Raw genomic sequence first — 27,839 nt, 5'->3', positions numbered from 1 at the left:
TGGGTGGCTCCGTCGTTTAAGCGTCTGCCTTCAGCTCGGGTCATGATCCCAGGGTCCTAGGATCGAGTCCTGCATCAGGCTCCCTGCTCGGCGGGAAGCCTGCTTCTCCCTCTCCCAATCCCCCTGCTTGTGTTCCCTCTCTCACTGTCTCTCTCTGTCAAATAAATAAATAAAATCTTTAAAAAAAAAAAAAGGAAATACAAGTATGCAGTCCTCGGCGTCTCTAGCTGGTGACTCATACCAGACTGAAATGACATTGGAGCTGTCTCTTTAAAACTCGAGCACGCTACCGGGCAAACCCCTCCTCCAGGGAGGTTCCTTTAACTGAGGGCCAGCTGGCCGGGCCACCGGTTTACACCCGAGCATTACCGGCAATTGAGGATTCCTCCCCAGGAGGCAGCTGCCTGTTAGCATGGCTCAAGAGTTTGTGAACAGCAAAATCCAGCCCAGGAAGGTGGTTGTGTTCATCAAGCCCACCTGCCCCTACTGCAGAAGGACCCAAGAGCTCCTCAGCGAACTGCCCTTCAAACAAGGGGCTTTGGAATTTGTCGATATCACGGCCACCGGTGACACAAGCAAGATTCAAGATTACCTGGCAACGCTCACAGGAGCCAGGACGGTGAGTTCTCAAAGGCTAGGCAAAAGGTTCTCAGATTCCCTTTTCTTGTGGGGGCTGTGCAGGGGATCCGCCTGTGCCTTTCTCTAGGACACCGCTAGGGCTCCGGCACTCAAGGCGCCGCCAGAGGGCTCTGCGGGGTGGGGGAGGGCGACGAAGAGAAGACACCGCTCCAGGGAACGGGCCGCTGGGCTGCAGCCAGAGGTCCTTGCAGACCCTGTGCCCGTGCGTCCCGGTCAGCGGGCCCAGCCGCTGTCCCCGGGGTCGGTGAGCTATCCGGAGTCTTTGTTTCAAGCACTGCCAGGAAATGACAGTTTGCAGCTGGCAGGGCTGGGGTTGGAAGGTGGGGTGCAGGGGCCAGGGTGACCTGTGTGTTTCTGTTACTGAATGTGGGAATCGTATGCACTCTTTCTTATGTGTTCACTTGGCCAAGCGGGATTTGCTGTCCTTCAATCCTTTCTCTAAGCTTTCTTTAACCATAAACCCAATTAGCCCATTCTTCCCTATCTTACTTAACTCCTCCCACTGGAAGAATCTAAAGGCTCATGATTTGCCCCTTCTTCTCTGAGATGCTTCCAGGCCTGTGCTAGTAGGGAGTTCAGGGGCCAGAGTTCCAGCATGGCTCTCACAATGGCTTGCAGTGTGATCCTAGGCAAGACATCACCTCGGTGATCCTCTAGGACCTCCCCGGCTGCAAGACCAGACCAGAGCAAGGGACCAAGTCCCCTTTGCTCTCAATAGACCGTGAGCCCCTCTAACTACTTTTCTCTACCTAAAAAGCCTTCCTCTGCCTCAGCACCCCTGGCTTCTGGCGGCATGGCCAGGCAGCCAGCTTGCCTGAGTCCGTTCTGGCGCTGGGTGGGGTAGGGGCCGGCCCACCAGCTCACCCCAGTCCCCCTCAGGAGGCACATTCTGGGACACAGTGTTTGCAGAAGCACGTATCCTGCTTCGGTTTGAGTTTGACTCACGGGCTTTTGTCTAGGTTCTGAGCTTAAAGCATTGGAGGCTGTTTCTCCTTGCCTCTCCAGTCAGAGATCAGTATTTTGGCACAGAGGGAGGCTAAACCTGTTACCCTCTTGCTTCCAGGGCCCCAGCTGTGAGCTGAGGACTCTTGTGGCTGAGAGGGCGGTCCTGCAGCGGAGGACACAGTGGTCAGAGGTTCCTGCTGCCCGGGGCCTGAGAGCCAAAGGGCAGGGCAGTCCCTGCCAAGGACCCTGCTGTGACGGGTAGATCCCTCTCAGCCAGTGGCTCCCAAACCTTGCTGCACATTGGCATCACACGGGGAGCTTTTTAAAAAATCTGGATGCCCAAGTCATTCTCCGTATCAGTTACGTCATTTATCGGAGGTAGGAGCCAGGCATCAGTAGTTTTAAAGATCCCCAGATCAAAGGGTACAAACTCTCAGTCATAAGATGGGGAAGTTCTGAGGATCTAGGGGACAGCAAGATGACTGTAGTTAATAATACTGCATTGTATGCTTGAAGTTTGCTCTGGAGGAGATCTTAAGTGTCCTCACCACACATAGACAAAAGTTAACTATGTAAGGTGATGGACATGTTAATTAACCTGATTGTGGTGATCATTTCAAAATATGTATGTATATCAAATCATAATATTGTAGATCCTCCATATACACAAATTTATTGTCAATTATACCTCAATAAGGCTGGAAAAAAGTTTATTTCCTACCAAAAAAAAAAAAGATCCCCAGGTAATTCCAATGTGCAACAAATTTTGAGAGCTCCTTGTCAGCCTGGCAGCCTCTCTTTAGCTGGAGAAACCTTTCATGCATTCATTCGACACATTTTTTCCCCCTATCTCTTCATAAAGCGGCAATTTTTTAAGTTTGTTTTTGAATTCTTAAAGAGACCTTTCACAGGTTCTTGAGCCCTGAATGCACTCCTCCAAGGGGAAGAACAGATCCTTTTACCAGGCTGCCTTCAGGTTCCCTTCCAAGGAAGGGTTTACATCTGAAGAGACGAGAGACTTGGAAGTCGCTCTTATTTACCCTGTAATGACCTACGGTGATGGGCACATAGCAGGAGCCCAGCCCGACCTGACTGGTTCCAGAAACTTGTGTCTTCGATCAGGCCGTGTACTTGGAGAAATTGTTTGGGTTTTGCTATGGCCAAAACTCTTCTATAAGTACCTTCATTTATTCTTTCTCTCATGCTCTTCCTTTATGTAGATCCAAGTTTCTGACCCTTATCATTTTCCTTCTCTCTAAAGAACTTCTTTGAACATTTCCTGCAAGGCAGCTCTGTTGGCAACAAATTTCCTCAATTCTTGCTTGTGTGAGAAAGTAATTTCTCCTTCACCTTTGAAGGATAATTTTTTTGGGTGCAGCAATTTTTTTAAAGCACCTACTACATATCAAGACACTTTTAACCGCCATGAACAGAACAAAAACTCCCGCCTTTGTGGAACTTACATTCTAGTAAACACAGTAAGTAAAACAGTTTGTTGGAAGGTGGTCAGTGATAAGTGCTGTAGAGAAAAACTAGGTAGGAAAGGGAGGTGGACAGTAGGCAGCAAGGTCCAGTTTTAAATGAAGCCATCAGAGCCTCACTGATCTTAGATCTCTAAAGGAGGTAAGAGAGCAATGCAGGCAGAAATTTAGCAGTAGAATGTTCCAGGCAGTGGGAACAGCGAGTGCAGAGGTCCTGTGGTAGAAGTGTGCCTGGCAAGGAGGCCTGTGTGGCAGGAATGTTGTGAATTAATAGGAAAGTAGGAGGAGGTGAGGTTGAAGAGGTAATGGGGTAAAGGCTGGGAAGGCTTTTCAAGCTGTTATAAGGACTGTGGCTTGTGAAGTGCAATGAGATTCCACTGAAGAGTCTAGAGCAGGGGAGTAACCCAAACTGAGTTTTTGGAAAGGGTGGTGGCTGTGGGGAAAAGTGAGTGTAGGAAGGCCAGCCTGAGGGCTGAAGCTGGGAGACATCTGGAGGCTACAGCAGTTACTCAGATGAAAAATGATGGTGGTCTATACCAGGGACATAGCCAGGGAGGGGGTGAAGAGTTGGCGAAGTAGCTGAGTCGCTGGCTCAGAGTGAGCCCCCTGGAGCACAGAAGAAGCTGCCTAGCTGGGGCTGGAGCCAGAGAAAAGTACACCAGGACAGTCCAGGCCCCACTATCATAAAGCTTGCTTTTACAATGGCAGTTCTCTTTCTGCTTCTTGACAGTTAGAGACTCTCAGGTTCCTGGAAGAGGGTGCTGGGGCCAGGAGGGGAGGACACGGAGCATGTGTTCCTTCATCCTTCCTCAGCAGAATCAACAGATAGCCTCTGGGTCACCGCAGCTCCCCACACTGCCCTGGGTGGCCTGTAGTCCCACCCCTTTCAGAGGTTCCAGTAACCGCTCTGCTGTAAGTGGTTTGGCTGTTGCCTAGCCTAGAGGGTGGGCATAAGGGCAGAGGGGCCTTTCAGCTTTCGGGCAAACCAGCCCCTTTGCCAGGTGGGGTCTAAGGAGAGACTCCTTGCTCCATTGGTACACTGTCTCCAACTAATTCAAACCCTCTCAGCCAACACCCCAGTCAAAGGTGGGGATGTGGCAAGCAGTAGGAGCCATGACCATTGCTCAGTTCTTTTTGAAAATATAGACGTTCAAGAGTGAATACATCTCCTCCTTGTTTAAAGCTCAGATGGTTTCGGGGCACCTGGGTGGCTCAGTCAGTTAAGCGTCTGACTCTTGGTTTCAGCTCAGGTCAAGATCTCAGGGTCATGAGACCAGCCCTGCTCAAGCTCCATCCTCAGCAGGGAGTCTGCTTGAAATTCTTTGCCTCTTCCTCTCCCTCCCCTCTGCTCCTCCCCCCACTTACATGTTCGCTCTCTCTGTCAGATAAATAAATAAAGCTCAGATGATTTCTATTTCATTAGGCAGTGCCTTTAACAGAAGGAGCTTTGCAGTATAATTATATTAAAATTACACTGGGATTAGGTTCTAGTTACTGCTACACTGACCACAGCCAAGTGTTCCTGGGATGATAAAAGCCAAAAGACTCCCAATAATTTGGAGGAGTGGGAGCTTTGTTCTAAAATAATGGAAGGACCCAAGGGAAAACTTAGGTTTCTGACCTCTTTCCACAGCTATTCTGTCAGCTGATAAAAATAATGTTGCCCTGATGATGTTCCCCATTTACGAAGTCCCCACACAGCCACGGGGCAAGTGGGGCAGGCAGTGCTGTCTGTGACTGAAGAGGACATTCGTGCACTTTCTCACTGACATGCAGTTTTGTGTGCTCTTTCCCAGTCTCCGGGCACAGGAAATAGCCATGGAAATGGGGTGCAGATTCGTTTAATATCTGGATAATTAATATCTTAATCTTTAAAGCTCACTCCCACCGCGAATACCTTCTTAACAAAAACACTGTAAGAACTTATCTGAACTAATTCTGCCCTCTTTCTCATCTCTCTCGCGCTTTAAAAAATTCACTTGAATCTTTATGCCTTCTGAGGAAAATCAAACGCTTTGAAAATATTTGTACTGCCTTCTGTCTTTCATCTCTCCTGCCCCTTGTGGTAGGTTCTTAGGGTTCAGGAAGAGGGCCTGCTTGCTTCTCAGTCAGGTGACCTGTATGGTTTGTTTCTTCATTGCAAGTCAGCTTTTCTGTACAAGTTGGCCTAGAAGTCCTAGAAGTTGTCTGGGCCACAGTGAGAGGACTTCCTCCTCCTTTCAGGACTCTAAAAACCCTCAGGAAGCTAGCAGCTCAGAGGGAGCCTGAGTGTGACCAGAGAGGATCGCATTCAGCAGGGGTAGCGACTTTGTCAGCCTGCCTTGCCTTGGGTGACCCACACATGCCCGAGAGTGAAACAAAGCAGCTCTTACTCCCAGAGCGACAGCACTTGAACATCTGATGATAGGCCAGGGATGAAAAAAGGAGTCACATACCACCACCCCTTCCCCAGCTGAGGACAGAGCTCACAGCAGAGAGAGATGACGAATATACCGTGAATCTAACAATCAGGGACCAAGACCTAATGCCAGTACTCTTCTAGCTGTGTTTAGAAACCAACTCCTTGAGAGACGATGGACTCTGAGAAAGAGACTGAGGGTTCTAGAGGGGAGGAGTTTGGGGGGATGGGCTAGCCTGGTGATGGGTATTAAAGAGGGCACTGGGTGTTATATGCAAACAGTAAATCATGGAACACTACATCAAAAACTAATGATGTAATCTATGGTGATCAACATAACATAATAAAATAAAATAAAAAAAGAAAAGAAACCAACTCCTTCCTGGTTGTCGTGACTCAGCCTCAGGGCTCAGGTGTGGTCCCAGTTGCAGAGACACCAGAATTCAAGCAGGGTGGTCTGGCTGCAGCCAACCGAAATTCTTTCCCTGAAATGTGTTTCTCGAGAATGAGATTTTTAAGTTATTTTTACAAATTAGACAGTCTCACGCACTGCTCTCTCCATATGATAAACATATTGGCTTACAAACATTCTTTGATGAATAATTTTACGCTTGTAACAAAGTTCTGACCTGAAAGAACATACATGAGGAGGTTGTAAAGTGATTCTAAAAGCTTTGGATCATGGGAAATTTTTAAAGGAAGGAAAAATGTCATTCTTTCTAACCTGGTAATGAAGCTCCTTACCTACCTTAGCTTGTTTGCTTTTTTAGGTACCTCGGGTCTTTATCGGTAAAGATTGTATAGGCGGATGCAGTGATCTGATCAGTATGTATCAGAGTGGGGAACTACTGAAGCGGCTAAATCAGATTGGAGCTCTACAGTAATTTTGGGTGAGTGAAGGGTGGGGTGCCCGGCCAGAACACTGGGAGATGGTGGAATTCTGCTGGATTTTATTATACTCCAGAAAGGCAGTTCAGTTAGAGGAAGAGTGATGCGGAGTGATTTAAAGAACTGTGATGTCATTGAGGAGTTTACAAAGAGGTTGTGTGGATAGGAGGAAATCCTTTTAGTTGACCTTCATTTAACAAAAATGTATTGAGCACTTACTATGTACGAGGCACTGGGAATAGGGAGAGGAACAAAAAGATAACAGGGAACCTCTCTTCTAGAGTGGCAGCCCAACCAAAAACAAGTAAGTAAATAATTCCTGAAACAAATTAATAAAATAATGTGATAAAACGAGGCAGGGGGTGGGGAGCAAATTTAGAGCTAATATGGTGAAGGAAGGTCCTTCTCAGCTGGTGGAGCTGAGACCTGGTTGACAAGAAAGAGAGAGCCATGTAAAGATAAAGCTAAAGAGCTTTTCGGGCAGAAGAAATAGCAAGGACAAGGCCCGGAGCTGACAACAAGTCTGGAACATTCAAGGAACAGAAAGCAAGCAAGAAGAGATTGAGTGAAGTGCAAAGAGAAGGAAGAGTAGCAAGAAGTATGGGCGGGGAGCCAGGGTGCAGAGGCCATGGTAAGCAATTTGGATTATTCTCCATGCAATGTTGAAATCAAAGTAATTTTTGCATTACCTGTGTTCACACTGTAAATCAATTTAATCTAATTGGATTCCCAAATGTCAAAACAAAGTTTTCTGCAGTTGTCACCCAAAGGAGATCCTTGGCTGAATGGAAAGCCATAGGGTGATGAACTCTTCAAAAAAGGAACCAGGGTACTTTTTGGGGTCTGATGAGCTCTTCTTTCCCCTAGCTCTCGTTATAGTTAGCTAGTTGCTAGTAGGCCGGTTCCACTGACTGACAAGCAGAGAGACTCAGTGGGTTTTTTCAGTCAAAGGAGATTTTGACTAATGTATGGTTCTCAGACCAAAATATTTTTTGAGGGATATTTATTGCCCATTAATTAATAACTTACCCTTAAGCAATGTGTATATGTAATTTGTGGTGGTTAACTCAAAATACCAACAGAAGCTAAAAAAGACTTTCTGAAAAAGTATAATTGAATACCTTGAAATGAAGTAGTCAATACTATAAAGCTCCTAATCACAATTCTTACAACATCATTGCAGCAAGTGAACACTAAGTCTGTTTGTGGCCTCACCCCATGTATCAAAGTACTCAAAACCCAATTAACTGTGGTGCCAAATGTTTTCTATTCTGGAACACTTTTGAGCAATTTAGACTTAGATTAAAAATGGAAGAAAACCAATGACTTTGTTGGGAAGATATGAAAGACCATTTCCCCAACTACCACTGTCAGTGTGGGCGTTAGAGTCCCCCTTATTCACAAGGTCTATTCGCACTGTCCTTCAGCATTCTGTGATCTCGGTATTTTGCTGCCAACTGTATCTAAAGGCCATCTGTAACAGGGTGCGCTCAAATAGCAAGGGTAAGTATTCTGGTAATGGAAAAAAAATGAGGGGACTTTATATTTCCACGAAAATCCACTTCTTTGTATTTTGTTTTTCTGGCAGAGCAGATCCCAGGATGATATCCCGCTGAGAGCTGGATGGCACTTCAGTGATAACCACACTTCCTGGTGGATGGATCCGCGACTAAAATCCACAGCAACTGTTTATTTAAAATTCTGAAATATATTAACAAAAAAAGGGGGGGATTTTTTTGGCAAAAAGAGCTTCTTCTTCTTTTGACTCAGTATTAAAAGTGGACCAACTTGCCCCAACCCACAGGTCTGAGAAGGTTGATGGATATCTTGGGTTTCTCCTCGATTGGCCCTTTGGGTTCCAAAAGACCGTGACAAGTGATGGCTTAGGATTCACTCAATGATCCAAAAGGTCGTCTTTCTCTTTGGCACACGTCTGTTCCTAACTGTCCCATATGCTAGGACACCTCTACCTCCAAGCCAGTGTTTGTCAACCAAGTTTATCCCAAGCCCCCCAGGATGAATCTGTAATTGGTTTTCTGCTACTGCCTGGAAAGTACTTTGTTGAGTTTGACTTTATAGAATTTGCATTACAAAAACAATAGGTCTTTTGAATGTGCTTTTCCAAGCTACATGGGTCTCCCCAGTCATGATCCCCATCCCACCCCATCTTATCTTGAGAATCACTGCTCGGAATCAGTGTTCTTAACCTCGACAAGTCACAGATTCTCCTAGGAAGTGTTCAACAATTCCTTGAAGGGTCTTAAGGACCTAATTTGAGAAACACCACATGAAAACTTAAGCATGGTTGGTCTTCACTTGATGGCACAGAGATCACAGCTGCTGCAATCACGGGCACCTCTGTTATGTAAGATGGTCGTCCAGGTAATCCGGAATAAGTGTGTATTAACTTGTTTAGATTATGAACAGAAGTAAAATACAACATTTGAAATGTTATCACCGAAAACTTGCAAACCCCTCCCCCAAGAATAGGTCTGTGAAAGTGGCCATATTTGAGAAACACGGTCCTAAACGATTTTTTCTCTCTCCTTTTTCCCTCCACTCTATGAAAACTTGAGTCCCTTATTGTAAAGTTTGTTTTAGAATTGCGATTTTAAGTTAATTTTCTTTTGCAGTCTCTAGTGTGAATGGTTAATTGAGAGTGATTTTTGTCTAATTCTTTTCTATGTTCTCAATACCTTGAGGAATAATATTAATGTGAACTACACCATATTAAAACTTTATTCATGTTTGTCCCCTACCATTATAAATAAAGGCACATGCTATTATCCTTCACTGAGTACAAATGGTTGGTGTGATTTTTAAATTTCGTATTGAAATGACAAATAATTTGAATATGTCAACACTAACCTATTGAATAATGTTTAGAATCCTGTAATAGTTTCATTTCACATTCTGTTTTTTCCATTTCTTACCTAATACCCTTCAACCAAATGGCTGTGGATGATTGTGCAGGTTACATCCTGCACAACACTGTGAATGCCCCCCTGGGGGTTGTGAGGTGTCCAAAATCCCCTCCAGACCATTTGCCCATACTTGCTTTCACACTTCATCCTCAAACACCCCTTCTTCACCTTTGATTTACTTTCAAACTTCTCCTTCGAGGCCTGATCTACAGATTATCTCCCCTGTACCTACTCTCTCCTCTCACTGCCTTTGGACGATGAACGCCACTGCTCTCTCTTCTGTATCCTAAAGCATCTGCATACTGGTACTTCAAAACTCTCATAGGGTTGAACTGCAGTTAATCCTCTGTACTGGTCTCTTGCCAGATTCAGAAATACTCAAACGCAAGAGTCTCGACTTAAACTTCATTGTATGCCCAGTTTCTAGCACAGATCTTTTTTTTATCAAAGCAATACATGCATGAGATTAAAAATGTCAAACAATACTGAAAGTTCTTCCTATTCCACCCATCTGCAAACCCTGTTTTGACCACACATTTATCAGTTTCATTTAAACTTCTTAAGAAATGTAAGATAGGGGCGGCCTGGGTGGCTCAGTTGGTTAAGCGTCTGCCTTCGGCACAGGTCATGATCCCGGAGTCTTGGGATCGAGTCCCACATCGGGCTCCCGGCTCAGCGGGGAGCCTGCTTCTCCCAATGACCCTCTCCCCTCTCAGGCTGTTTCTCTCTTGCTCGCTCTCTAATAAATAAATAAAATCTTAAAAAAAAAAAAAAGAAAAGAAACCTAAGATAGGTGCCTGGGTGGCTCAGTCGCTTGAGTGTCTGCCTTCCGCTCAGGTCATGATCCCACGGTCTTGGGATCGAGTCCTGCATCGGGCTCCCTGCTCATCGGGGAGCCTGCTTCTCCCTCTCCCTCTGCCCCTTCCCCCAACTTGTGTTCTTACTCGCTCTGCACTCTCTCAAATGAATAATAATCTTTAAAAAAAATGTAAGATCTATTAGACCTATATAAGAGTGTGTAGAATGCATAGTTCTGTGTAAATGACCAGCCATATATCTGCCTCCTAGGTTAAGAAATGAAACCCCTCTCTAACAGAGCCCTTCTAAGGTACTGATAAAGCACCAGAGAGGCCCATGTGCCTCTTCCCAACATAGCCCCTTCCTCCCTCCACAGAAGTAACCACTAGCTCATTTTTGTTGTAATCATTCTTATGCTTCTCTATAGCCTTACTCCCTAAATATCCCTAAGCAACACATTTTAGTTTTGGAAAAGCAGTAACAAACACCAACCCAGCTGTGTAAGGCAAGGGCAATATTATCACCATCAGGTGAATGGCCCCAGGAGAAGATAAGCTGAACAGAGGCTCAGAGTCCTCCACTGGCTTCGGTTTCCCTGGGAGTTTACCAGAGGGGTGGCCCTGAATGAGTCCTTGGGCACCCCAGGTACCCCCTGGTGGGAAAGCCAGTGTGGGAACAAGTCCTGGGCATCGCCCAGAAAGAGAGTCCATGGACGTGGGCGGCTAAGCGTTTTCTCCGTCCGCAGCCGCCCGCCAGCCATCAGCAGCGGGTCAAAGCGCAGCGCTCGCGCGGCGATACGGCTCGCCTGGACCCTCAGCGAGCGCAACGCGTGGTGCGAAGAACGGAAACGTCGCCAGCACAGGGCACGCTAAGTACAGTAAGAGTCTGCTTCGGGCTCGTCTGGGCACTCTCTGCTCAAGTTAGAAAGAAAAAGATGCCAACTAGAGAGCCATCAACGGCTGCAGTCTGGGCTGGTTGCCCTGTATGTCCGGGCACGGCTCTCTGCCTGGGCTCTCGCTTCACTGCCATTCTGACTACTCTGTTTCTCTCCTGGGCTGGCTCTCCTGCTTCCCTCTGTCCGTATACATTTGTTACAGCTAAACTGCTTTAACAAAGGCATACTCTCTCTCCGGACAGTCCAGAGGCAGGCGGGGGGCTTGGCTCCACGAAGTCACAGTCAGCCCAAAGGTTGTACGCACCACTTCTGCTCACGCCGCATTGGCCAGAACTGGGTCTACCGCCCCAGTTAGCTGCAGGGGAGGCCAGGTCATGCTGTCCCCCTGGGAAACCCCTTGCCCAGCTAAACTCCAAGAGGTCTACGCCAAAAGAAAGAAGGAAAGTTGGCGGATTGTGTCTTTCTCTTTTTTAGTCTTCTTTTTTATTTTGGAAGACCTATATCCTCCATGGTTTTTAAGGAAGCATGGAAGGTGAATTTTTTGAAACCTTGCGTGTCTAAAACTGCTTTTATTGTACCTACCCTCCTATTTGACTGATAGTTCATCTGACTATAGCTTCTAGTTGGAAGTCATTTTCCTCCAGAGGTTTGGAGACACGGCTCTTGGTCTACTGTTTGCAGTACTGCTGCTAAGTCTGAAGCCATTCTCATTCTTGGTCTCTTGTAGATGACCTGTTTGGTTTTCTTACTTGTTTTATACTCCAGAAGCATATAAAATCTTCCCTTTAAGGCCCATGTTCTGAAATATCATGGTGATATGCCGTGGGGAGGGTCTATTTATTTTCATACATTTTGGGGAGTACATGGAGGCTTGGAGGGTCCATAGGCAGTTTTATTGAATTATTTGATACTTTCCTCCCTCCCATTTTCTCTGTGTTCTCTGTGTGGAACTCCTAGTAGTCAAACATTGGCTTTCCTGGACTTGTCCTTTAATTCTTGTTCTATTTTTCTCTTATTTTTTCCCCTGAGGGATCTACTCATCTTTATCTTCTTATTTTTCTGGTGAGTTTTTAATTTCTGACATCAGGTTCTTAGTTGCCAACAGGTCTTCAGTATTATTTGAATGTCCTATTTTTATAAGATTGTCTTTGTTTCATGAATGCAGTATCTTTATCTCTCTGAGGTTATTGTGATTTTTAAAAACTTCTTTACTGAATTTTTTCCAACTGTGATTTGTTTTATTTCCCAGAGTTCTTTCTTGTTCTTAGTTGTTTTTTTCTTTGTCCTCTTGTTCTTGTATTATGAATGCAAACACATTTTTTTTTTTTAATCTCTCAAAGATACTAATTATACTTGGGGCTTTCTAAAAGCTGTCTTCTGATTCCTGCATTCTCTCTTTTTTTTTTTTTTAAGATTTTATTTATTTATTTTTTAGAGAGCGAGCGAGAGAGAAACAGCATGAGAGGGGAGAGGGTCAGAGGGAGAAGCAGGCTCCCCGCTGAGCCGGGAGCCCGATGTGGGACTCGATCCCAGGACCCTGGGATCAGGACCTGAGCCGAAGGCAGACGCTTAACCATCTGACCCACCCAGGCGCCCTCCTGCATTCTCTCTTTTCCCACTGAGTCCCTATTTTCTATTTCTGCTTTATATTTGAAGGCCAGTCAATGTTCTGCCCTGAACATTTGAGATCTGGCTATCTGCACCTATTTAAGAATGAGGCACCAAAAACTGGTTAGAAGATCTGTGTGCACAGATTGGGTTCATCCACTGGTGACCTTCACCACAGTCTTTGTGCTAATGTCACCTTCTCAACAGGTTTCCCACATTACCCTCTTTAAAGTTTCACCTGACATTCCCTATCCCTCTTCCTTGTTTTATTTTTCTTTATAGCATTCATTACCTAATATAGCATGCCGTTTATTTTGTTTGCTGTCTGTCTTCACTAAAATGTAAGCCCCTTGAGGCCAGGAATCTGTGTCTGTTTATTTATTGCTCTATCTGCAGCATTGAGAAGACTGGTTGCCCATAGTAGGCATTTGATAATATCTGTTAGATGTTTGGATGGATGAATGAATGAATGATCAGGTGAGGATCCCCCAACGGTTAGTTCTGGATGTTCTTCTTTTAAGCCGTTGGGTTTCCCCACTTTCACAGCTAGGGGTTGGGTCTGGGCGCCAGGTTCTGGCTGCCAAGCAGGGGAAAGGGATTTGGCAGCCCCCAGGCCAGTGTGCAGTCTCTCCCGTAATCTCCTGTTACCCATCAGCTCCTTGCTGAGTAATTCTGTGTGATATGCAGGAAGAGAAAGGAATATCATCTGAAGGGCACCAAGAGGTTGGCACAAGGGGTTGGCAGAAAGAGCAACAAGAATAACCAGGCAAACAATTCAGAGCCAAAGCTCTACTCCTTCTGTTTACTTTAAAAAGAAAGTGATTCAGTCTCCTGCACATGTCCCATTTGAATAACAGCTGTAGATCTGCTGCCTCCAGCCTGGCCCTTGGAATGGGACAGCCATCCTTCCAAGTTCAAGGCTGTCCAAAGATGGCCCTTAAGGGGAAATAACACCTAGGGTGATAAATGGGTCTGTGTGGCCCAGATCACACTATTTATCTCCCCAGTGAATATCATTAGGCCATTATCTTAACACTCGGTTGTAAGAGAAAGCCACGCTCCCTAACTCACTGTACCACAGCTGCTGTTAGCAGGTTCTGGGAAATATGTTAAAGAACCGGCCTCCTTGGGGCGCCTGGGTGGCTCAGTCGTTAAGCGTCTGCCTTTGGCTCAGGTCCTGATCCCAGGGTCCTGGGATCGAGCCCCACATCGGGCTCCCTGCTCGGCGGGAAGCCTGCTTCTCCCTCTCCCACTCCCCCTGCTTGTGTTCCCTCTCTCGCTGGGTCTCTCTCTGTCAAATAAATAAATAAAATCTTTAAAAAAAAAAAAAAAAAGAACTGGCCTCCTGAAATATTTTAAGTCAAATTTCTTTCTTATGTTAATAGCAGTCTTTTCTTATTAAATACATTCAACATTTGAATGGGTAAAATTTACTCCTACAAATTAATGGAAGGGAATTCTAGCCTGGCCCATTTAAATACCGGTGATATTTAAACACAGGTCTAGATTTACACACAGGTTTGTATTTGCTGTCCCCAGGTGACTTCTGGTGAGCTGTGCAAAGCTGAAGGGGGGAGAAGAGAGGAAGGGGAATTAGGAGAGCCAATGAAAGTACAGAACTTTGTGTCACTTTTCTGGGGTTGCACCCGGCACAACTGGGGTTTGGTTCTTTCTTGCTCTTCCTGCCCAGTCAAGGTCCTCCCTCCTTGCCAACAGGGCTGGAGCCTCTGGGTGCCCACGGCCGAGCTTTCTCAGGAAAGAGCAAAACCAGTGCCTTCTCGATTTCCTCTTGGGTGCCTTGTGAAACTTGGCATACTTTATAAGTAAAATTACAAGTTGTTTTTAAGGTGGGGATTTTCTACGGCCTTTCCTTATTATTCTTCCAAGTCATCCTGAGGATCAGGTATGAATGTTCTTTAACACAATCTGCCCTGACTTCTAACCAAAGGTGTCGAACAGGGACCAAAGGATCCACTCTGGGAATGAAGAGCCGACAACTCCTGGGAAGTCAGAGAATTCAGCTGGAAGCTGTGGCCACGAGCAGGGCTGTCCCCTCGCATCTCGGATGCAACCCCCATGTGTGGCAGGAGCTGACTCGGACTGCCTTGAACCAGCCACTTGCTTGGAAGATGTCACTTGCAAACCCAGTCACCGGATGACTGGAGAGTGCCACAGAGTGCAAGGGAAGAAAAGGATGGATTACGGGCTGCCTCCCCAAAGGGCAGAATGTGGGTATAAACTGAGACAGACAAAATGCACACTAACCAGAAAGGAGCTGTGCTTCTTTCCCCAACCCAGGAAACCTGAGGCAGGCAGAACCGCTGGAGGGGATAAATGTGGCTCTGGGCCACTTTTGAGGACAACTTACCCCACCCAGGTATGGCCCAATGGCTGACAGACTGTCCCTAATATAACCAGAAAAATTCCCCTTGTCCAAATGAAGGATGGAGCAATGAAAGCAAAGTGCCCCTTCAAACACACCCTGAGCTGGCAAGAGAAGAGAAATCCCCCTTTATAGGAATTTGAGGAGTGAGGGATATGTGTTCCCCACTAATGAGATCATCTTCAGCATATTCTCTCCACTGGTTATTCTCTGACTTCCAGAGAGTGGGCCCTGTGAGCTGCAGAGCCCTGGCATGGTCTTAGGGCTATTGAGAGGGTCCGAGAATATACACAGATATTCCCATTTTCCACAGGTATATATAAAGAGGTGCCTTTCCATGTATCTTTTACTGCATCTGTTTTTTTCTAATGTTTCAATAAAGGTGAACAATTGGTTTACCCAGTTAGAAGTTTTTCTTGGTTTATTTTCTTGTATGGCAGCCGCAGCAGGGAAGAAAATATAAATTCATTTAAAGAATCACTGCATGTACATATAATTATTCAAAATACTTAGTTTACTTACTTAATTAATTTATATTATTATTTTTCTACGTGGGGCTTGAACTCACAACCCTGAGATCGAGACATGAGTTGAGATCAAGAGTCGGACACTTGATAGGCTGAGCCACCAGGCACCCCAATACTTAATTTACTCTGTAAAAAAAAAGCATCCCAGCATTTGCAGTAGCTTTTGACCATTACTGTTTTCTCAGTCAATGGTTAAAGCACAACCACTACATGTGGAGAGGCCATGGTCTGCCCCATCTTTTAATACTGAAAACATGGGGAGGGGGGTGGTCCACAAGTTTGGAAATATTAGAAACTCTTGCCCTGTAGCAAAGAGATGGCCAACACCACTGGTCCTCAGTCTTTCTGCTTAGATAGATCAGAATCTAGAAAACAGCTACAGTATAAAAGTAGTATCAGGTAATGGTTAACTCACCCAAAAGTCAGTATAGAATGAATTTTCTCCCACGTTTCCTAGGTATTTTTGAAGGGCTACAGGATCTACCTATTAGCTGAAATAGAATGTAAAAGTCTGCATGCTATGACAAAAGGAGCTTAGAAAGACCCAGCTGCTCTCACCAGGTGCCAAGCTCATTCTAAGTTTTGAACACATTTCACTCATGTGATCCTCACAGCAACCCTATAAGCCAAATACTATCACCATCATTCTCCATTCTAAAGATGTAAAACACCAAGATACAGAGAGGTTAAGTAAGTTGCCCAGGGTCTCTCAGCAAAGCCAGGATTTGAGCCCAGCCGGCTTCCAGGGACACATAATGATAACCACGCTGCCCTTCACTGGGCCTTTCATTGTGAGGAAGACCTACCTGTGTTTCCTGGTCCAAAGGAAGGGTTGAAGGGCCTTCGCAGGCCTCTGGGCACTGAGCCATAAGACATGCTCTGATTCTTCTCCATCACAGACTGTCTCTTAGCTCAGAGTTTCCCAGAGCGGGTGCTCAAGAACACTGGCTCCGTGCCACATTACTAAATGTTATATGACAAAAGGGGTTTGATGGTCAAATGAGTTTGGGAGAGGTTGGGCTACGCTACGTGCTGGCTGTGGGACTTGCACTCATTTTGAGAGTCTAAGCGTTTTATCTGATAGACTTTAAAAACATGCACTTGAGGACCTCCAGTGTCCAATTCAATATGTACGAAGCTTGGAAGTTGACATTCCATCTCAACAGCCCGTAAAATGCTGAATAAACTGAAACATTAACAGTGTTCCCTAGATCCATAAGAGGAACGACGTCACAGGATAAACCACTGCCCCCCAAATTGGAAAGGCCGACAGGCCGATACAGAGAATCACAAGTGACCAGAGCCGAGAGCTCCATGAGAATTAGAGCCGGGAGAGGGAAACCTGAACTGTAGCTGGTGAATTGCTGGACTCTCAGTGTGGACTACAGAGGACCCTGTCATCAGGGGGCCCCCACACTTGGGCAAGGTTTACTTCCTGGTGTTCTAACAAGGATCTCACAGTGAATACTGGAGAAAAGTCCCCTTGTGCTTCCAGCAGGGGAAGGGGGGTAAAAAACAACTTTGAAATATGCCAGAACACTCTGTTTGTATTAACAAGGTCTATTCTCAGGAATGAACTCTAATTGGGGCCTAAGCTGCTGGGCTTTTATCAGAAATGAACTGACCTGGGGGGAGGGGAAAGCCCAATTTTGACTTCCGTAATCTTCCACAAGGGAAAACGGAAATACCCAACTCAATTCTAGCCATCTTATTGTGCTTGGCTGGGGGCCGGAGGGGCGGGGGGGTGACATGTGAAGCTTACAGTCCAGAAGCACAAGCTCACTAAAACCTGACATCTACTCAAGGGACTGTGGAAGGCTTCCCTCCCTCCACACATCCTACCACCACATTACTGAAGTTTTGTCTGTCACAGTTACCCAGTATATCATGAAAAAACGATAAGGCCTATTAAAAGGCAAAAAACACAATTGGAAAAGAGAGAGAGAAAACATCAGAACCAGATATAGATAGGGCAGGGATGTTGGGATTATCAGACTGGGAATTTAAAACAACTATACTTAATATGCTAAGGTTTTTAGTGGATAAAATAGCACACAAGAACAAATGGGCAATGTACGCAGAGGGTTGCAAATTCCAAGAAAGAACCAAAAAGAACTGCTAGAGATAAAAAATACCATAACAAAAATAAAGAATGCTTTTGATGGGCTCGTTAGTAGACTGACGTGTGCTATGGTCTAAATGCACCCCCCACCCCAGCAAATTCCCAGGTAGGAATTCTTATGCCCAGTGTGAAGGTGTGAGAAAGTGGGGCTTTTCAGAAGTGATTAGGTCATTAGAATAGAGTCCTCCTGAATAGGATTAGTGCTGCTCTTATAAAAGAACCCCCAGAGCTCACTAACCCCTTGCACTATGTAAGGACACAGTGAGAAGTCACCAGCTACCAGGAAGAAAGTCCTCACCTGACCATGCTAGCATCTTGATCTTGGACTTTCTAGCCTCCAGACCTGTGAGATATAAATTTCTGTTGATTATAAAATACCCAGTCTATGGTAATTTGTGAAGCAGCCCAAATGGACTAAGACTGAAGAAAGAATCTCTAAGCCTGAGGATATCTCAATAGAAACTTCCAAAACTGAAAAGCAAAGAAAAAAAAAAAAGGGAAAAAAAATACAGAGCAGGATATCCAAAAACTATGGAACAACTACAAAAGATGGAACATATGCATAATGGGAATACCAGAAAGAGAAGAAAAAGGAAAGGAATAAAAGAAATATTTGAAACAATAATGACTAAGAATTTTCCCAAATTAATATCAGCCACCAAACCATAGATCCAGGAAGCTCAGAGAACATCAAGCAGGATAAATGCCAAAAAACTATATCTAGGCATATCATTTTCAAACTACAGAAAATATAAGAGAAAGAGAAAATCCTGAAAGAAAACAGAGGAAAAACCATCTTACCTAGAGATGAACAAACATGAAAATTATATCTGACTTCTCTTCATAAACCGTGCAAGCAAGAAGAGAGCAGACTAAAATATTTAAAACATTGAGAGGAAAAAGCCCATCAAACTAAAATTCTCTGCCCTGTAAAATTACCCTGCGAAAGTGAAGGAGAAATAGAATTTCCCTAGACACACAAAAAATTGAAGGAATTTGTTGCTAGTATTCATAATTGATCTAAGAGATAGCAGTTTATTCAAAACAATAACAGCAACAATATATTTGATTACATATGCTTAGGTACATATATGGACATATGTATGCTTATCTATAAGTGAAATGAGTAACAAAAATGATACAAGGAATGGGAAGGAGAAATTAAGATTAGTTTGTTAGTTACCTGTGAAGCAGTACAGTGTTGTTTGAAAGTGGACTTGGATTACTTGTAAACATATATTGCAAACTCTAAAGCAACCACTAAAAAAAGTAAAAAAAAAAAGAACTGATATGCTATGAAAGGAGAAAAAACTAAATCTCATAAAATGCTCAATTAAAACTACAAAAGGCAGAAGAAGAATGGAAGACAAAAATAGGAACAAAGAACAGGGCAAAAAAATAAAAAGTAGTAACAAATATGGTAGATATTAATCCAAGTGTATCAGTCATCACTGAATGTCAATGGTCAAAATGCACCAATTTAAAGACAGGGATTGTCAGAGTGGATCAAAAAATAAGGCACATAACTTTAAATATAAAACACATAAATTAAATTAAAACTAAGAGGATGGAGAAAGATGTATCATGTTAACACTAATCAAAAGAAAACAGATAAAAGCTATATTAATTTTAGGCAGAGCAGACTTTAAAGGCACAAAAGTTACCAGGGATATGAAAGGGCATTACATAAATATAAAGGGGTCAATTCTTCAAGAAGACACAACAGTCTTTAACATGTATGTGCCCAAAAGTTGACTGTCAAAATACATGAGGTACAAACTGATAGTACAACAAAGAATAGATAAATCTATTATAATTGGAGAATTCAATACCCCTCTATCAGAAATGGACAGATCCAGCTGGCAAAAAAATCAGTAAGGACATAGCTGATCTCAAGTAACTGGATATAATCAGTATGGATAGACTACATTCAAAAATAGCAGAATACATATTCTTCTCAAACTTATGTGAAACATTCACCAAGATAAATCATAAAACACACCTTAACAAATTTAAAAGAATAGAAATCATATAATATCTGCTCTCAGACCAAAATGTAATTAAACTGGAAATTAATAACAAAAAGATACTTAGAAAATCCCAAAATACATGGGAATTAAACAACACACTTCTAAATAACACATGGTTCAAAGAAGAAGTCTCAAGAGAAGTTTAAAATATTTTTGACGTAAAAATGAAAAGGAAAAATGACTTATCAAAATTTGTGGGATGTAGCAAAAACAGTGTTTAGAGGGAAATTTATAGCATTGAATGTATATATTTAAAAAGGAGAAAGATCTGGGCACCTGGGTGGCTCAGTTGGTTAAGCGACTGCCTTCGGCTCAGGTCATGATCCTGGAGTCCCGGGATCGAGTCCCACATCGGGCTCCCTGCTCGGCAGGGAGTCTGCTTCTCCCTCTGACCCTCCCCCCGTCTCATGTGCTCTCTCTCTCTCTCTCAAATAAATAAATAAAATCTTAAAAAAAAAAAAAAAGGAGAAAGATCTAAAATCAGTCATCTAAGCTTCTACCTTAGGAAACTAGGAAAAGAGCAAATTAAAGCTAAACTGAGCAGAAGATAAGAAATAAACAAGAGCAGAAACCAATGAAATTGAAAAAAGAAAATCAATAGAGAAAATCAGCAAAACCAAAAGCTCGTTCTTTGTAAAGATCAGTAAAATCAATAAGCCTCTAACCAACCTACCTAAGAAAAAGAGAGAGAGGACACAAATTACTAACATCAGAAATGAAAGAGGGTACATTACTAAACATCCCATGGGCATTTAAAGGATAATAAAGAATACAATGAACAACTCTCTATGACTGCATCTATGATAATTAGATGAAATGGGCCAACTCCTTAAAAGAGACAATTTGCCAAAATTCACACAAGAAGAAACAGACAAACTGAATAAGCCTATATCTGTTACAGAAATCGAATCAATAATTAATAACCTTCAAAACAGAAAGCATCAGGCCCAGATGGGTTCACTGGTGAATTCTACCAAACCAGTCTTTACAATTTCCTTCGGAGCATAGAAACAGAGGGAATATACTTCCTAACTCATTCTATGAGGCCAGCATTTCCCTAATAATAACAAATACGTCATAAGAAAACTACAGATCAATATCATTCAGGAACCCAAATGCAAAACTGCTCAACAGATTATTAGCAAATCAAATCCAACAATGTACAAAAATAATTACACACTTTGACCAAGTGGATTTATCTGCCCCAGGTATGCACAGCTGAAAATCAATTAACAAAATCAATCATATTTACAGGCTAAAAAAGAGAAATCACATGATCGTATCAATAAATTCAGAAAAAGCATTTGACAAAATCCAGCACCAATTCATGATAAAAACTCTCAGTAAACTAATAGAGAGGAACTTCCTCAACTCGATAAAGAATATCCACAAAGAGCCCACAGCTAACATCATACTTAACCATGACAAACTTGAAACTTCCACAGTAAGATCAAGTACCAGGCAGGAATGTCCCCTTTTCAACATCTCCCTGGAAATTCTAGCTAATTCAATACGAAAAAGAAATAGAAGGTATACAGATTGGGAAGAAAGAAATACAACTGCTTTTGTTCACAGATGACATGATCATCTATGTAGAAAATCTAAAAAAACATACCAAAAAACTCCTGAAACTAATACGCAATTACAGCAGTTTCATGATACAAGAGTAATATACAGAAGTCAATCATTTTCTATATACCAGCAATGAACAAAAGGAATTTGAAATTAAAAACACAATACCATTTAAACTAGCACCCCCCAAAAGAAATACTTATGTATAAGTCTAACAAAACATGCAAAAATCTATACAAGGAAAACTACAAAAGTCTGATTAAAAACAAAATCCAAGAAGAACTAAAGAAATGGAGCGATATTCTATGTTCATGGATAGATAGGTTCAATATTGTCAAGATGTCAATTCTTCCCAACCTGATATATAGATTCAATACAATCCCAGTTAAAATCCTGGAGATTTTATTCTTGGATATAGACAAACTCATTCTAAAATTTATATAGAGAGGCAAAAGACTCAGATTACTGAATACAATATTGAAGAAGAACAAAGCTGGAGGACTGACACCACCTGACTTCAAGACTTAATTATAAAACTATAGTAATCAAGATGTTGTGGTATTAGGTGTCTATAAAAATAGACAAATAGATAAATGGAACACAAGAGAGAGCCCAGAAATAGACCCATATAAATACAGTCAACTGATCTTTGACAAAGGAGCAAAGATAACGCAACGGAGCAAAAACAGTCTTTTCAGCAAATGGTGATGGAACAACTGAGCATTGTTTTGCATGTGCAAAACCAAGAATCTAGATAGAAACCTTACAACCTTCACAAAACTTAACTCAAAATGGAGCACAGGCCTAGACGTAAAATGCAAAATTATAAAACTCCTAGAAGATACCATGGTAGAAAACTGGGTGATCCTGGGTTCAGGGATGACTTCTTAGATACAACACCCAAGGCACAGCCCACAAGGAAAAACTGATAAGTAGGACTTAATTAAAGTTAAATATTCTGCTCTGTGAAAGACACTGTCAAAAGAATGCAAAAGCAAGCCACAGACTGGGGCAAAATATTAGAGCAAGATATATCTGATAAAGATTGTTATCCCAAATATGCAAAGAACTCTTAAAATTCAATATTCAGAAAAAAATCTGATTTTATTTTATTTTAAAGATTTTATTTATTTATTTGACAGAGAGAGACACAATGAGAGAGGGAACACAAGCAGGGGGAGTGAGAGAGAGAGAAGCAGGCTTCCTGCAGAACAGGGAGCCCAACACGGGGCTCGATCCCAAGACCCTGGGATCATGACCTGAGCCGAAGGCAGACACCTAACCACTGAGCCACCCAGGTGCACCAACAATCTGATTTTATTTTATTTTATTTTATTTTTTAAGATTTTATTTATTTATTTATTAGAGAGCGAGTGAGAGAGAAACAGCATGAGAGAGGAGAGGGTCAGAGGGAGAAGCAGGCTCCCCACTGAGCCGGGAGCCCGATGTGGGACTCCATCCCAGGACCCTGGGATCATGACCTGAGCCGAAGGCAGTCACTTAACCAACTGAGCCACGCAGGCACCCAACAATCTGATTTTAAAATGTGCCAGAGAACTTAACAAACACCTCACCAAAGAAAATGTACAAATGGTAAATATGCCTATGAAAAGATGCTTCACATCATATTTTATGCAAATTAAAATTAGATACAACTACACAACCATTAGAATTGCCAAAATCCAAAACACTTGACACCACCAAATGCTGGTAAGGATGTAGAGCAAGAATTCTCCTTCATGCTGGTGGGAATGCAAAATGGCCCAGGTACTTTGGAAGACAGTTTGGTAGAGTCTGACAAAACGAAACATACTCATAATATATAATCCAGTAATTGCACTCCTTGGTATTTACCCAAAGGAGATGAAAACTGATGTCCACACAAAACATGGATGTTTATGGCAGCTTTCTTCATAACTGCACAATTAGAAGCAATCAAGATATCTTTCAGTAGGTGGTACTGAAAATAAACTGTAGTACATCAAGACACGGAATAGAACTAAAAATAAATGAGCCATCAAGCCATGAAAAGACATGGAGGAACTTTAGAAGCATATTACTAAGTAAAAGAAGCCAACATGAAAAGGTTACATACTATAGGATTCCAACTATATGACATTCTGGAAAAGATAAAACTATGGAGACAGTAAAAATGTCAGTAGTTGCCAGGGGTTGCAGAAAAGGGATGAACAGGCAAGATATTTAGAGCAGTGAAACAATTCTGTACAGTACTATAAAAATGGATACATATTATTATATATTTGTACAAACCCACAGCAAGTACAATACCAAGAGTGAACTCTAACATAAGCTATGGACTTTGAGTGATAATGATGTATCAGTGTGTCCATCAATTGTAACAAATACACCACCCTGGTAGGGGATGTTGATAATGGGGGAAGCTATGCATATGTGGAAGCAGGGGTATATGCAAAATCTCTGTACCTTCTGCCCAATTTTACTGTGAACCTTAAACTACTCTAAAAAATAAAGTTTATTAAAAAAAAAAAAAAAAAAACTTACGCTCTTAGCCTAACCAAAGCCCACATACAAACTTACAACCTGTCTCCCTTTGCTGAGATACAGGAAGAAGACAACAAAGGATCAATGGTAGGTAAACAGCCTCCCTGAGAGGCATCTCCAGTGTGGAGGGATGAAATAGGGGAGGTCACTTTAGGGTCATAACTAGGTGGGCTCAACCATGCTCTAACCCCATTTACCCAGAAACAAAATTTTTTTTTTCCAGTTTTGCTGGTCTTCACTGAACTCATGTCATACAATGGTTATTGGACCAGTTAGAAAACATTTTTCTAGCTACTCATGTTTTATTTTCCTTCTTTCCTTCCTTCCTTGTTCCTCCCCTCTCTCACTCCCCCACTTACTTCCTTGTCATCTTTTCCTTTCTTTCTTCCTTTCTTTTTGTAATAACTTTATTTAGTTTTTTTTTTTTAAGATTATTTATTTATTTGACAGAGAGAGACACAGCGAGAGAGGGAACACAAGCAGGGGGAGTGGGAGAGGGAGAAGCAGGCTTCCTGCTGAGCGGGGAGACCGATGAGGGGCTGGATCCCAGGATCATGACCTGAGCTGAAGGCAGACGCCTAAGGACTGAGCCACCCAGGCGCCTCTATTTAGGTATGTTTTATAGTCCATGTAATTTACCCACTTCATTTGTACAGTTCAATGAAACAATGTTCCTCAAAGCTATAAACCTCCTGTAAGAACTGGCCCAAGACCTGAAATTGCTACTCCAAGGACAGATTTTTTTTTTTTTTTAATGGTTTAGGAGCAACATTTACTGAACTCGAATTCTGTAGGCTATTTCCTAGCTGTATGCCTGTGGCTAAGCAAATCTCCTCAACTTGGGTTCTGACTACGAGAATTACAATGAACCACTCAAAATTAATTAAAACGCAAGAGGATGAACAGAGAAACCTCACTACCTGGCTGCTGGGATTGAATGTGCCCTGCAACCAGTTACCTTTCACTCTTATCACTCCCTACCGGGATATGTGGATTGTTTTCCAGTCTTCAGCCTTGGGTTATTTACTTCAAATATTAACCGCAAGGGTGCCTTGTTAATCAGTCATAGCATCTGAAGAATCGTGATCAGATTAGACCTTGGAATAGTTTTCTGGGAGAGGGGTGGTGATGCTGTTTGCTACTTGGTAGAGCATTTGGGCTTTGGAGTAAGGTCTCGGTTCTTCCTACTCTGCCACTTATTAATAATGTGACCCACCTTAGGCTCTTACTCCCTGTGCTCATTTTAGAATGGACACACCGATAGCATGCGGCCCACAGAATTGCTGGGATGATAAGATAATAAGAACAGTTAAAATTTAAGAGTGCTAACTCTGTGCAAGTCAGCATTTTTATGTGTATGGCCGAACTGACTCTCCCACGAAACTATGAAGTTGATGCATCCATTAGCTCCATTTTATAAATGAACAATGTCCAGGGAGAAGGCCTTTCTCGTGTTTGAGGTCACACAGTAAGAGGCAGAGCTGGGATCTGAATCAACCTAGAGAGTCTGGCTTCACCACCCACATGCTCAGTCAGCCCACCAGACTACCTTCCTCTGTTACAGTGTCTCTTCTAAAGGAAAGAATGTATGCAAAATGCCGACACTCCCTAAAAGTGCGGTAAGTAGAAATGGAGCATAATAAATGGCGCTTCAATCCGCCCAGGCCTCACCAGCCTACGGAATTCACACAAACGGCAATCACAGAAATTTCACTCCGTTATACGTTTGCCTATAGGACATGGACCCCAGGGTCTCCCCAAATTATTCCTGGGTGTCTCCTGGCCTTCCACACTGGCCCCTCGCTGAAGGCCCTGCCCTCACCCTGCTTCTGTTGTGGGTATCTCTTGTGCCCTTCCCAGGGCAAGTCCCCTGGTCCCTAAGCAGAAAGGGGACACCTGGGCCATAACAGTCAACACGGTAGACTAGGACCCAGTATGTCTGCTGGGCTGTCCATCAACTGTGTCCTCTTACACTCAGCAGATGTTTCTTAAGCAGCTGTTATGCTTCTGAAATGGTGTTCAAAGATAAAAATATGAAGTAAGAAACAAGCAATCAGTATGTCCATCGAGATACCTTATAGCAGTTCTGGGACCCCTGGTGCCTACTAATACTAAGATCCCACACAAGATCAGCCTTCTTAACATAAAGTAGTGAGGGTTATAAAAGTCAAAGTTTTCTTGCTGGTGGTGGTGTGCAGCTTAGGAAAACATCCTGGCAATTCTTTACTATAAATTCCACTTCACTTTATCTAAATGATCTGCTTTACATTTGGATTCTTGCCAAGGAAATGTCTTAACTTTTTATTCCATCTATTCAAGGAAATCATTCAAACTTCACCTGGGCTCTGCTACATTCTAATCAGCCTTCCTACCCATTACCAGGGGTTCTATCTGTGGCCTCTCAGGGAGTTTGGTCTGTAGTTAACTCTACACAAAAATGTCCTAGTTTACTCTGAGGCAATTCATTCCTCAGAGGAAGTCACTACAAATTTAGAAAACCAACCCTACTCTTCTTCCAACCAAGGGGACATAAGACCCAAGAACAATGATGTGTCCAGTTACCACAGTGACACATGAGAATATTAGACAAGAGATTTCTAGGAAAATAAAAATGGTCTACATAAATTTTATGAAAACTGAAACAGGGAACTAGTTATTTTTCTCCGGCTTTAAACTTACTAAAGTAAAGGCAAAAAGCAAGACTTCCAATCAGGAGGAGGAAGGGAAAAGCACTCAGAAGTTGGAAGCAAGCCTGGGTGAGGGGGACACTGGTTACTCAGTAACACCCTGCCACCTGTGGGAAGAATTCCTGGGACCCACAAAACCGGTTTAACCAAAATTTGATCTTCTAGGACCTTCCGTTAAAAAAGATTATATGTGATTATGCTCCAATATTGCTTCCAATTCTTACAGCAGCTGAATATTTTTTAAAAAATCAGAGAAGACAACAAAGAGGTGGACAATTTTTCAGGAAAAAAAAAATGTATACTGTGAGACAGTAGCAAAATCTGTCATTATAAACAAAAAAGATTTAAGGACTCACATTTCCTGTTGAAACTCTTCCAAGAGTAATCTATAGGACTGTGTCTCAGTCCTTTTGGAAGTTAATTTTACTTTCATTCATTGAGAGTTCAGAGCCCTGCATCATCTCTTGGCCAAGAAGTTCAAAGACCCAGCACACAGCACAAGCACAGGGAGATCTCTAGAGGAGACTGAAGGTCAACAGTAATGTGAGGTGAGGCCTTTGGGAGGCTCAGCGTGTGATCTTGAGTATCTGAGTCCAGCCCCTCTCCCCTGACTCACCACCTTCCCCCCGCTCAACCCCCAATAAAGAGAAATCATCCTGGGCGGCTCTGCTCTGACTGGAGATCCCACAGGCCTAGGCCTCAGGGGAGACTCTTGGCTTTGAGTCAAACTCTTATGAAACAGAATCAGAAAAATGAAGAGAGGGTAACAGAGCTAGAAAAACTATCAAGGAGACAGGAGGGGCCTGGGTCTAGAGGTCAAAGTTCAAACAGAGAGAGGAGGGGGAGGGCCTGGAGTAGTCAGATGCTTCAGACCCAAGAGAAATGGAATTGTTTGATGGGTTCTCAAAGCGTGTTCTGTGGACCAGCAGCATGGGCATCCCCTGGGAACTTGCTTCAGATGCGAATGCTCAGGCTCCAACCAAGGCCGCAAAGTCAGAACTTTGGGGCTAGGGCCCAGCACTCAGCTTTTAAAAGCCCCTTCAGCTAATTCTGATGACTGCTACCATTTGAGAGCAACTGGCTTAATGAATTACTGAGTTAAAGGTATTGAGACCCCACTCAGCCCCCCTTAAATGGTACTGAGAACAAAGGATGTAATTCCTGTCACTTCTGTGTGAAGGAAAAGGGTATATTCGTTTCCTATTGCTGCTGTAATAAATGATCACAGACTTAGTGGCTTACAACAACATACATTTGTTTTCTAATAGTTCTGGAAGTCTGAAGTCCAAAATCAGTCTGACTGAGCTAAAGTTGTCATCAGGGCTGGTTCCTTCTGAAGGCTCAGGCGCGAATCCATTTCCTTGCTGAAGAGCTTCTGGAGACTGTCCCTCCTTGGCTTATGATCCCTTCCTCATCTTC

The 27,839-nt window shown here is 43.1% G+C and overlaps 2 protein-coding genes across 3 annotated transcripts in view; one reads left to right on the top strand and one right to left on the bottom strand.

Annotated features, from left to right (window-relative positions):
* RHOBTB3 (Rho related BTB domain containing 3) overlaps positions 1 to 27,839 on the bottom strand; it is a 155,899-nt gene that overhangs the window by 33,890 nt on the left and 94,170 nt on the right. The gene's annotated exons all lie outside the window — the stretch shown is intronic.
* GLRX (glutaredoxin) lies at positions 340 to 9,149 on the top strand. Of its 2 annotated transcripts, none has more exons than XM_035014897.1 (3): positions 340 to 619; positions 6,234 to 6,353; positions 7,945 to 9,149. In XM_035014897.1, exons 1-2 carry the CDS (start codon positions 413 to 415, stop codon positions 6,345 to 6,347), a joined length of 321 nt encoding a protein of 106 aa, XP_034870788.1. In that variant the 5' UTR covers positions 340 to 412; the 3' UTR covers positions 6,348 to 6,353; positions 7,945 to 9,149. The 2 variants fall into 2 exon arrangements, with proteins under 2 accessions (XP_034870788.1, XP_034870787.1); XM_035014896.1 differs by having other exon boundaries at positions 7,940 to 9,149.

Source organism: Mirounga leonina, unplaced genomic scaffold (assembly GCF_011800145.1).
Source record: "Mirounga leonina isolate KUSES-001 unplaced genomic scaffold, KU_Mleo_1.0 Mir_168, whole genome shotgun sequence".
Classification (NCBI taxonomy): Eukaryota; Metazoa; Chordata; class Mammalia; order Carnivora; family Phocidae; genus Mirounga; species Mirounga leonina.
Note: the sequence above shows the minus strand (reverse complement) of the source record. Positions and strands in the feature narration are given on the sequence as shown.